This window comes from Petromyzon marinus, chromosome 52 (assembly GCF_048934315.1).
Source record: "Petromyzon marinus isolate PM22_M1 ecotype Great Lakes invasive population chromosome 52, UKy_Petmar_22M1.pri1.0, whole genome shotgun sequence".
NCBI lineage: Eukaryota > Metazoa > Chordata > Hyperoartia > Petromyzontiformes > Petromyzontidae > Petromyzon > Petromyzon marinus.
In genome coordinates, this window is record NC_133718.1 from 6,399,271 (window position 1) to 6,411,781 (window position 12,511).

Here is a 12,511-nt window from a genome sequence, read left to right on the forward strand (position 1 = left end):
CTAAGCCGACTTAAGGGGAAGCCCAAAACCGTTGCAGATAATCGTTATCGATGTTGGCTTTGCGTGGGAATCAAATTCGGGTCAGCGGGGTTTGTAGCTTAGTGCAATAACCACTGTGCCCTACAACTTTGTGCACACACACGCGCACACATACACATCATGCACGCACACACATGCGCGCGCAAGCACATGCAAGCGTGCATTTACAGTATTCACGCATCGCACACACATCACACACGTACGGAGACACATATACACAACGCACGCACACATACATTCCACACACATCACATACGCATAGGCACACAAACGCATCACACACATACATCACACACAAACCCAATGCACGCACACGCACACACGCACGCACACAACCCCATATATTTATTTGACATTTCGCTCGCGCTCGCCGATCAATTCTCCCCGCGGTTGTCAGCTCAGGGCGCTTGCTTACGATCGCACAAAATGCCGTGGCTGTCACTAACCCAGCGAGCCGTACGTCACAGCAACCCTCATTGTCCCCCACCGCCTGCCCCCCCCGCCCCGCGTGCCCAAGCAAGTGTGCAAGTGTGCACGCAAGTGAGAGGGGGTGGCTCGGGGGTGGTGGCAGTGGTGGTGGAGGGGGGGTTCATAATGGCCGTGGCAAGAGATGGTGATGGCTGCACTGCTGGGAGGCTGCGTTCGAATTCTGGCTGCGGCCACCCACGATAAAGCCGGTGTCGGGAGTTTCGGTGGCCTCACCCCGGCTGTGAAGAGTTAAAGTTAGTAAATGTATTGGATGAGTGTCACGTGGCCAACCTGTGCTAACGGAGCATAGAGAAGTAACCTGGAGGATGGCCAAATCCAGAATCAGAATATTTATTCACACCGGAGGAATCCGATGAGCTATTAAGCTCTTTTTTTTTTTACAGAAATCCAGTAGTTTTCAGATAGCAACTGTCCACTTGTGATGCTGTTGCAACGTGACCAGGAATCGAACCTCGGCGGTCGAATAGACCGGCAGGGCAGCGTGCTCACTCATCACGATAACGGAACAAAGATCTCCTGCTGAGCTGTGTGGGCTTGCCTTGGAGAGTGTTGTTTGCAAGCACCTATTAAAGCCCAGCACGGCACCAAAAAGTTTGGTGTGGCCAGCATCACGTCTCGTTCGCCATTGTCTCCAAAGCGATGATGTTTACACATGCCACCACGGGCTCATTTATTGCTGGGGGAAACCCAGGACAGGCTTCGACTCCACTTACCACCGGTTTTTATCTGGATGTACGTTGAACTTCTTTCGCGCCGTACGTAGCCAATGCTGCTAACTGGAGGTGCGGGGGAAGGACAACAAACTACACACAACAATGAGCAGTTCTAAAGAAATTCGTTTTCAATGTAGACTTAAAAGTGCACAGCTCCAATGGCTTCCTAACAATCTGTGACTGGTAACTGAGCTCGGGGTCGCTGTGGTCATTGGGCAGTTCACTCGCCACTGCGTCACCGCTCCCCACTACTAAAGGGGCAGCTCCAGGTGTTGTGTTATGTGTTACATGAGATCTCCTGGATAGCCTGCATAGATTCTTGGCACAAGTGGCGTTAGTGGGCAACTAATGAAGGCTGGCATGGTGCACCAGTAGGTGGTGTGGTGAGCCCCACCACCTTTGTCTCCCCAGTACTGGTATTTACACACACCGCACCAGGTACTCATTTAAGGATGAGACGACCTAGGAGAGGGCCAGAACCCGCTCAGGTATCGCTCGCCAATGACGTTAGCCGTGGCAGGACAACGCACCCAAGTCGGCCGGGCTTGTAAACGGGTGCGCTAAGCTTTCGTTTCCGCCGCTGCTCCCCCCAACGCGTGCAGATGAACCAAAATAATGACGTGAACTCCTGATTCGGATCGTGGGCCCCGAATGGCGAAAATTAATCGACATTAATTATTACACTCCCCCCCACCAGCACCCCCCTCCTCCCCCCCCCCGCCACTCACTTTACCCACCCAGGAGGGACGATGTTTGCGAGTCTACCACCGCAGCGCGCACGTGCGGAGCGCAGGTGTACGCAATGACGCAGGAGGGAGTGGCGCTGGTCGGGTGGTCTTGGGAACGTGGCCACACGCGCGGTCGGGCGGGTGGGCGGTGGATACGGGCTGGCTGAGTGAGCCGAGTGGTTGGGGGGAAGTGAAGCGTTGTTGCGTTGACGAGCGACAAAGCGGCGAAGGAGCCACACGCAGCTCTGCTCGCACACACAGGTGCGCCCCCGACCACCCCCACTGCACAAACACAAAGGTGTCAGCACTTCGGCAGGCTGCTTGCGGTCCCGTGCTGTTTAGCGAGCACATGGTTAGGGTCCGGCAGGGAGCAAGACGGGTCAATGTAAGTCAGCACCGTACCCCTTGGCTGATGGTTACACACTGCAGCAGGTACTCACTTAAGGCTGAGTTGAGCTAGGGGAGGTCCAGGACTGGTTTGGTTATCGCTCGCCACTATGTTAGCCATGGCCGGTAAATCGAACTAAGGTCACTGAGTTCGTATTGCGTTGTGCAGACTACTGTCACCACTTCCAACACATACATAGACCTATAAATAAAGATGCACGTTCCCACAGGAACAAAATCCCCCTTCCAATCTTAAAAGACTTTTGGGGCAAGTGCTGTTAGCGAGCACCTATGGAGGCCGACACGGCACACAAGGGGGTGAGTGGCCAACACCACGCCTGTCCGCCTTTGTCTCCCCAGTGGCGATGTTGACACATCGCACCAGGTACTCATTTGTGGCTGAGTCGACCTGGAGGAGACCCAGGACCAGTTCAGATAATTGTCACCGGTGTTGGTGGTCGAGACTAAGAACCGAACTCGGATCACTGGGTTGAAAGCGCAACGCGCTAACCACTACACTACCTCTCCACAAAGACAAAGATCCCCTATATACCCTTTACCGCTACACACATACCTATTCACACACAACAAAGACACTCGCACAGTACGTAAATGCACACATACAAGACAAAGATCCCCTATATACCCTTTACCGCTACACACATACCTATTCACACACAACAAAGACACTCGCACAGTACGTATATGCACACATACAAGACAAAGATCCCCCCGTATAGCCTGTAACAGACTGTAGGGGCAAGTGCTGTTAGCGAGCACCTATGAAGTCCGGCACGGCACACGAGGCGGTGGGTGGCCAGCACCACGCCCGGCCGCCTTTGGCTCCCCAGTGGCGATGTTTACACACCGGACCAGGAACTTAATTGAGGCTCAGTTGACCTAGGGGAGCCCAAGACCGGTTCTGATAATTGTCACTGGTGTTGGCCGCGAGTTGCAATCGAACTCGGGTCGATGCACACACACAAATAAATACCCAGACACCCCTACAAATACACACACAGTGTGTACTGTATGTGCAAACACGCGCGCGCACACACACACACATGGCATTAATGCAGCCCTCTGCAGTGATGTGTAAGAGTTGCGACTACCCCGTCCATCAATCACAGCCAAAGTGTCTCCACGCTCAAACCAGAAACGCGGCAGTGCTCACCGCTGCCGGTGCTCCTGAGACACTCGGTCAGCAGCAGTAATTCAACGTTCCTCTGGCAGGAGCCAGTATTTACATAGTTCCACCAATGTTTGATCGCAGACAAAGTCGTTTTCATTCAGGTCCGCCTGAGAATATCTACATTTCAATCCACTGCTGGATGAGAGCCTCCCCGAGCTTTGTGGGTCGTAGTTGTTCTTCAAACCATACTTCACCACGCTGATTAGTGCAGAATGGTGAAGGGAGCCTAGCAATACGGTACAACAATGGATTTGCATGCACTGTCCTCTGCTGTCCACAACGGAGCCCCACAACCTATAGCAACCTGTTATGCACGGCGGTGGCCCATCCGGGCACTAACAATGCTTTATCTCTGCTTAGCTTCCGAGACCTGGTGCATTCCAGGTGCATTTGGTCACATTGGCCAATTCGAATGTAAATGTGGAAAACAAGGGAGGTTAAATCATGCATGCGCATGGATTATGTAACGCTTTCCAAACATGCGTCTTTGCCCTCGTAAGTATTTCATTATCAGCATGGAAGCCTGTGGTGGGGAGCTGTCAGGGTAAACAATGCGTTTGCAAAAACTCCGTCCTGCAGTTCTTTTTGCTCTGGTCTGTCGCCTCCCAACGTTTTGCACAATGACGCTTTGACCACAGTGGCTTGGTGCTCAGTCGGGCGGGTCCGCCAATAGCGACACAATCTCCAGACTTTCAATGATCATCAGTAGCAGCAGCCATCGTCTAGATCAGCATTCTTCACTAACTTTCAGAGGGGGGGGGGGGCACTTTCGCCGATAAGACGTCGTCAGTGTGAGAGCCGCTACACCGTCTGCAAGGGGTGTTTCCACGCGTTGTGTATTGTGTCGGTGGGCCACACGTCAGGGGGGGGGGGGGGATGCACTGAAGGCCACCAGGGGCCGCCAGTGGCTCGCGGGCCTTGCAATGAACAAAACTGCACTGAAGTTTGATTCAGGTCGGACCATCTTCACGGGGGTCATCGTGCCCGCCCTGGTTACGTACGGATTGATGAACGGACGGGCGGAGCTCACGCATTGAAGCAAAGCACTAACAGGAAAAGAGAAGCTTTTTGTAAAAGTTGATCAAGCGTCCGAACGCGAGCAGAAGACAGGAATCATCGAATTAACCTCACCAGATTCACAACGGCCACGCCACCATAGCTGTGAGCCACGATGAAGATTTGTTTTGCCACGGACTTGTCCACGAAGTGCTCCCACACGTAATTCATGTGCTTCTCCGGGTTTTCGTTTTCCTGGGAGGGGAGACAACAGGAACAGAACGCGTCTACAGAAAACTTCCATTCCCATTGAACGCCGCACCTGGTTGAAAAGGACAAAGATCCCCCGCATAGCCTTGACGGACTGTTGGGGGAAGTGCTGTTCGCGAGCAACTGGTGGACACACCTCAACGCCAACATCAGAGTCAAATGCATCTCCCTGCTCAGAGGAGTGCTGGAATTTCATCTCCTCCGGCAGCCATGAGCCAGTGGTGTAAATTCCACATTCCTATTGCAAGTAATAAACCATAACTTATAATGACAGTTGTATTCCAACAAAATAATTAAAGAAATAAAGACTGCTATTGATATTCTTTACCGCAGAGTGGGGGGGGTTAATCTTACAGATCAGAGAGGGATGATGACAGTGTTGACAACGGTGATAATGAAAATATTGACGAATAAGATGTGTGTGGTGATGAATATAATGGTGGTGATGATGACAGTGATAACAGTGATCATAATGATTGCAATGCTATGACAGAACGATTCTGTAGAGATATTGAGTATTATCACTCCACTACAAGAAATAGGACCAATATCACGTGACCACCGCTGGACAATGTCCTCCCTACGCAATGCGTGTTGCGGGGGTTATTTAACCAAGCTTCATGTCTGGCTGATCACCGAGCGGTGACGGTGAAGCATAGAAGTACAATAGAATGATGGAGTTCGCAGCATTGCCTACTCCACGGCCCCTGCGACAACCTGCATGGTCGCTCATCCTGGTACCATCCAAGCTCAAACCTGCTTATCTTCAAAGAGCTGATGGTACCGGGGCATGTAATTTGGTGACTGGCAGGGCCAACCAGGTGAAAAACAGACCTAAGACCAAAATGCAAACCCCGCTTGGTATTCCACCCACCCACCCTATATTAGCGCAATTACGGTAGCGAGCATGGTTAATTTTTTATTTCATAATTAACCGCCCACCGCCCAGATAATTACATTTCCAGCAAGCTGGTAACAAACAAAAAAACCGACAAATTGAAATCAAGATTTGCATATGCAAATTGGCACGAATGCCAGGTTAATTCGCGGCAACGAGACACATTAATCAGACGCAACGTGAGTTTCTTCTCTAATGCGTCGCCGCACTGAGAAGAGCGTTGAATCCAAATCGTGCACGCAGGGGCACGTACAGAGACAAAGATTCTTCCCGCGTAGCCTTCCCTTCGGCAGACCGTCGGGACGAGCGGCCGTTGACGAGCACCTACTGAGACCGGCACGACACACGAGGAGGTGTTGTGGCCAACATTGTGCCCGCCCCGGCCGCCTTTGTCTCCCCGGTGCTGATGTTTACACACCGCACCAGGTACTAATATAGAGAGAGAGTGAGTTCGACCTAGGGAAGGCCCCAGGGCCCTGTTCAGATATTCTCCACTGATGTCAGCCATGGTCGAGAATCACACCCAGGTTGCCAAGTTCATTGTCCACTGCGCTAACCACTTCACCATTGCTCCCGCAAAAATAAATGTTGCGAAACTCAATTGAGCTCTCGAAATGTACCAGATATTGTTATTATTATCCGCACATGGTCACCACCATAGGAATGTACAATTTCCACCACGGGCTGCCAGCAAGGATGACCATTCCCAATACCCCGTTTGAGCAGAGAGAGAGAGACACTTAAATTTTTGAGAGGAGAAATCCAAAACAGCTTCCCGCGTGTGCTCACAAATATTTCGATTTCGTGAAACTGTTTTGTACGCTTCTCCCAAATGCATTTGAGCTGTCCAACGGACGTCATGTCAAGGGGCCAAGAAACTTACACTCACAAGCCTCGCAAGTGAGCAGTGCATCACCCTATGTCATCGAATGACCTCGGCAGATGGCTTTAAATTGGCATCTTTAATCCACGCTCGGTACGAACCTCTTACGTGCCCTGCTAAGAGTGTTTGTCGCGTGCCAAGCAATCCAATATTGTGGATTCTATTGAAGTTAAGCTTAAAGTTAAAACCACGTTTTGCAGTGTGGCATGGTGCCGCCATAATGAGCGCACTACAAACGTAAGCTTTTAACTTATTGGACTCGGTTACCCGAGTTAGAGCCCCTTCCGTGGCTAACGTCAGTGACGCATGATATCTGATTCGATACCTGGCCCCTCCTCACCAACCTGCACTGATCAGCATGGTGAAGTATGTTCAAATAACCGCCATGGCTAACACACCGTGGGAAGGCCTTCAACAATCAGTGGTGGCGAGATGTTATCTCCCTCGCTTTGTATGCAGGAGGTCGTGGGTCCGATCCTGACCCTAACAATGCCTGTATATTTGTATTTTGCATGCTGTCCCCGTGGTCGCTGTGGATTTTTATCCGGGTCCTCCGGTTTTTCCCCTCCACATTTAGAATCAACGTGCATTCAGATTATTTGGCTGCTATCAATTTGCACTTGACAAGCCAGTTCGTTGAGCTATCATTTGTGTCCAGGTCGCTTTTGAAAAAGAGCTACATAGCTCAGTGGGCTTTACCTGGTAAATATAAGTAATGTATATTATTTTTATTGTATATTTGTTATTTTTTCTGACACACAAAATGATGATCACCACTATTATTATTCTATTGCGCTTTGTGGCGATGAATTTTCCTAATCCTGAAGCGCACAGAGTTCTCCTTCTCTGGCCGAGCCCGGCTATACGGACGACACATGAAATCACGAAAGCTGTCACTCTCGTGAAAGAGGGGGTGGGTGGTGACATAGATCAAATAAACGAGACTCCCGCAAATGAGATGCATTCACGGTAAATACTGCCGCATTTTATATCTAGATCGTTTGATTATATCGACTCTTAATATCTTCCGCGGCAGCTTTCACGAAAACGATTAACCCATTTTGGCATCTGCCTGCCGCAACGAGAGTGAGGACTTGGAAGCGCGCTGGAAATATTTATTTTCATAACATTTCAATTTGTGTTTGTTACGTTCATAGGAACACACGTGATTACCAATACAAATAAGATTGTACAGTGATGATGATAATGCTTTTATACAAATCACAATGGTGCTGGTGACAATGATAATTATGAGAGAGGGGATAAGTTATTTAATATATCGTAACCACAAGTGACAATGATAATCTATAACTATAAACTATATTTTTTATTTTACCAAGCAAGGCCCACTGAGCTGCATAGCTCTTTTTCAAAAGTGACCTGGGCACAAATGATAGCTCTACAAAGTGGCTTATCATGTGTAAATTCATAGCAGCCAAATAATCTAAGCGCACGTTTCTAAATCTGGAGAGAAAAAACCGGAGGACCTTGGGAAAATTCCAGGCAAAACCATAACCTCCTGCATACTTAGCGAGGTCGTTAACATCCCCATAATCACCACGATGATGACAAAGATAACAGTGCCACTGAACGTGATGAAAATAATAATCACGATGACGATGACGCGATAATTTTGTGATCCGGCCAGGGCAAATGTCTTTGCGTCTCACCCTGACGTAGTGATATTTCCGATGCAATATCTGTCTCCCAGTCCCCGATTCCACATCGCTCTCATGCTTGTCCTTCTCCAGGTTCTCCAAGTCGCTCACAGCCTCGCTCTCCGTGGTTTCGGCCTGCGGATCCTGGCATCGTGGAAGACGGAACGACAGGATCAGTGCGGGGAATCAGGAAGAGATTGTGTAATTTCACACCCGAGTGATCAGTTGCGAAACTCAGTTGCATGCAACTCAGTCGCTGATATGTGGACATCTCTGCAACCAGTTGCGAGCAGTTGCGCACCTGGGTTGCTTGCGGCAGAGACAGACTCCACTATGACTGGATCTGCTCGGCGATTTGTAGCGACAGGTTTCATCGTGTGCTACACATTTGCCCACTACGATCCCCTGTTTAATTTGAAGGGGGCGGTAGATTCAAAGATAATTTGGGCAATTACAAAAGGTGTTCAGGATTTTTGTGCATTTTGAGGCCATCAGTAAATAATAAAGCCTTCGTTTAGAACAAGTCCATCACTACAATGGTAATGGTGGTAGTTGACAGTGGTGGTGGTGGTGGTAGTTGTGCTGATGATGGTTTTATATGCACTTGTGGTGCACGAGGATATGTTGGTGGTATGTGTGGGTGAGATTGTTGTAGTGGGGCGACGTAGTGCAGTGGTTAGCGCGCTGCAATACGAACCCGGCGACCCGAGTTCAATTCGCACTCGTGACCAATAAAAGTGGCGAAGATCTTAACCTATTCCAGGGCCTCCCCGAGATCGACTCAGCCTCAGATGAGTACTTGGTGCGATGTGTAAACATTGCCACTGGGGAGACAAAAGCGGCCGGGCGTGGTTGCTGGACACACAAACTCCTTATGTGCTGTGCTGGCCATCATAGATGCTCACCATCAGAACTTGCTCCATTAGTCTATTCAGGCTATACGGGGAAACTTTGTCTTGGTAGCAAATAGTGATGGTGGATGCGGTAGTAGTGGAATTGGTATTGACGGTGGTGGCTGTAAGTCGTCGTCATCATCATCATCATCACTATCCATGGGCAGATAGCCCAGGGGTGTTCATTTGTTGTAAGTTGCGGTAATGATAATGAAGTTAAACTCTGGGGCGTCTCTCTGCCGTAGCGAGCGAGCGGGAGCGGCGTGCGGGCGAGACGCCGTGAGGTTTCCAGGTTCGCGAGCAACGCCCATTGGCTCCAGGTCACACAGCCCACACCTTCTTGGCAGCCTCCATCCTCTTTCTCTCCCTCTCCAGCCTCTCTCCGTCAATGCGGTTGTCGTTGGTGTTCAGGACCACGACACCGTACCCTTTCTGCGGAAAAGAAGTCACGATATGATTTTACGGTTCACCATTATCGTCACCAGGCATGATCATTGCACTGTTAGATGAAGGCCTCCCAAAGTCATCTCCATATATGTCGGTACTGCAATGTAGCGAGGACAAAGATCCCCCGTGTAGCCTTAACAGACTGTTGGGGCAAGTGCTTGTTAGAGAGCAAATGTGAAGGCAGACACGGTGCACAAGGGGGTGGGTGGCCAGCACCACGCCTGGCCGCCTTTGTCTCCCTAGTGACAATGTTCACACACTCCACCAGGTACTCATTTACTGCAATGGAACAATCCATCGAGCGGCTGTATTACAAATACAATTTCATTGGCTGCATGCGTCCCATAGGCAGGACTTTAGCACAGGAACCAGAAATAAGCTTCTGGCTTTTGAATGCAGGAGCATTCGCAGAGCACTAGGAGTTCCATGGCAGGATAGGGTAAGCAACTTGGAGGTTCTGAATAGAACGTGGCAGAATTGGTGCTAGAGATGTAACCGGGGAAAAGAGGTTACAATGGCTGGGACAAGTGTGCAGGATGTATGTATGTATATTGAACGTCTTTCGCACCGTACATAGCCAACCATCTTCGTCAGAGGTGCGGTCAAGAGGTCACCGCACCAAACAACGTTGATGTTATAAGCAAGAGGAGGTTGTGATGGGTGGGGTCCACGTGCACAGGATGGAACAGGGCAGAGTAAGCAACTCGGTGGTTGGGAATAAGACGTGGTAGGAAAGTTTTGCGTATGGAATCGGCAACAGGGGATTGTTATCGGTGGGGCATGTGTGCTGGATGGAGGAGGGCAGAGTAAGCAACTTGGTGATCGGGAACAGAATGTGGTAGGAGAGTGTTGCGGATGGATTCGGCAAGAGGATGTTGTGATCGTTGTGGCAGGGACGTGTTCAGTGGGTGAGGAGGGCAGGTCACGGAGATGGGCAGTGGGAGTGGCACCCAGGGGTCGGCTACCAAAGGGAAGACGTGAAGCCGGGCGCTTGTGGTGATGGCACTGTGAGAGGGCGAACCTTGGAGGTCAGGTTTTTGTCTGCGAAAAAAGCTGTGGAATCTGGCAGAGAGAAGGAAGCGATGGAGAGCTCTGGTGGTGTCAACGTCATTTTGCTGTCGCGACCTCTTGGACGTGATCGGGAAAAACATTTTTACGAGTTTCCTACCGCGGTAGTATGATATGGTCAGCTCGAAGTGTCAAAGTGCCTCCAATGTCAAAGGAAAGCTGGGCAGCATTCGCCTGTGTAGGCATCTTGTGAGCCAGTCGTAGAAATTCTACATTCCCATGGCAGGAACCTGTCCCTGCATAGGACAATCATTGTTGACTTCCCACAAAGCGATACTCATCTTATCAACCATGAAAGGAAGATAATAATGGGCTGAGTTGACCCCTGGAAGGGATTTGAACAGGACCGGTGACTACCCTGAATGAGTACCTGGTGCGGCGCATGAGCACTGGAGAGACAAAGGTGGCCAAGAGTGGTGCTGCTCCAGAAAATCCCTCTGGATGCCGCGCCAGCCTTAATGGGTGCTCACTAATGATCGCTCGCCGCCGCAGCAGTCCCTCCGGGCTACACAGGATATCTTTGACTGTGTGCGTGCGCGCGTGTGCGTGACGATAAGATCGTGTGAAAGGCCGGTTCAATAGTTAATGGGTTAACTCTAAACAAAAAAAAAACATTACATGTAAGGGCACATATTCCAATCAACTGGAAATTGGGCTGCCGACAAAAACGCTTGAGATTTAATCTCAATAGCCGAGGTCGCGTAGGCAATGCGGGGTCCCGTATCGATTTAAATAAATACATCTCACCGCTGCTAGCTTCACGTGCACCTCCGAGGATGGACTAAGGCAAGTAAGGCAGGCGGGCGTGAATAAGATTGAGCCGAGACTGTTAAACTGTCAAGTCCCTATGCGAGTCTACGGGTCTCTGTAGGAGTCTTTGGGTTTCTATGCAAGCCATTGGTGAACAGGCTGAGACCATCAACCCGCTCCACTAGTGAACTCGGGTTAATCGCGACTCAGTCTACGCCGGTCTCTGTGTGAGACTATACAACGCAATTTTGATTTACATAGCATCTGAATGCAACTGCATCTATGCTGCATGTATGTTAAACTTCTTTTGCAGTACCGTAGTCAACCCTGCTAATCAGAAGGTGTGGTTTTAAAGTTCGCTCATTTGAAGGAGTTTTCTAATCTGATGGGCTGCGAGGCAGCCTTCAGATAGTTGATCACTCAACCATCTGTCTCTAGATGCTGTACCGACACAGTGGGCATGTTTAGTTTATAAAGACAGAGGGGCAGTCGGTCATAGGCAGAGGAAAAGAGGAAGGTCTTGAGTCTGGACTTGAACAGGGTCAGGGAGATGACAGCACTGGGTTCTAGACAATGGAGGCAGCAGAGGAGAATGAGCAACCTCCCACTGAGCTCACGCTCACCGACAATTTAACGTTGACATCGGGGAGGGAGTGATGTGAGCTGATCTACTTTTTTTATTGCCCTCGACATTCCACAACGTCGTGCTTGAACGGGGCCCCACTGTGAAGACGGAGTGCCCTCACCGATAACGACGGGTGGCACAACGGCGCGCGTGCGTGCACACAACAAGACGGGACGAAAACTGGGGATGGAATCGAGAAAATTAATTCGGGACGGAGTGAAAAGACGGGGAGGGAACGCCACGCATTCAAAAGGTGGCAACATTTTCTATCGCACAGAGAGACAAGAGGGGTGACTTTGCAGGTTCCCCTCGCTCTGTGCGGGTTCGGCTTGTGCGATATCGCGCTGGAAATGCGCCGAACCGACTTCTAGACAAAAATGCGCTTTGCCGTGCGGTTTGGATTCACCAGCGTGTGGCTATGCACAGTGTCAGTCAATGAGACAACACTGACTGACACTGTGTCGCCAGTAGGCAG

The 12,511-nt window shown here is 50.2% G+C and overlaps 1 protein-coding gene across 1 annotated transcript in view; it reads right to left on the minus strand.

Annotated features, from left to right (window-relative positions):
* LOC116953584 (uncharacterized) overlaps positions 1–12,511 on the minus strand; it is a 53,101-nt gene that overhangs the window by 12,198 nt on the left and 28,392 nt on the right. Inside the window, exons 8-10 of the mRNA XM_032973910.2 lie at positions 9,483–9,578; positions 8,266–8,397; positions 4,680–4,799 (exon numbers count right to left, since the gene is read on the minus strand). Of these exons, the coding sequence (XP_032829801.1) occupies positions 4,680–4,799; positions 8,266–8,397; positions 9,483–9,578 (348 nt within the window). The remainder of the gene's footprint in view (positions 1–4,679; positions 4,800–8,265; positions 8,398–9,482; positions 9,579–12,511) is intronic.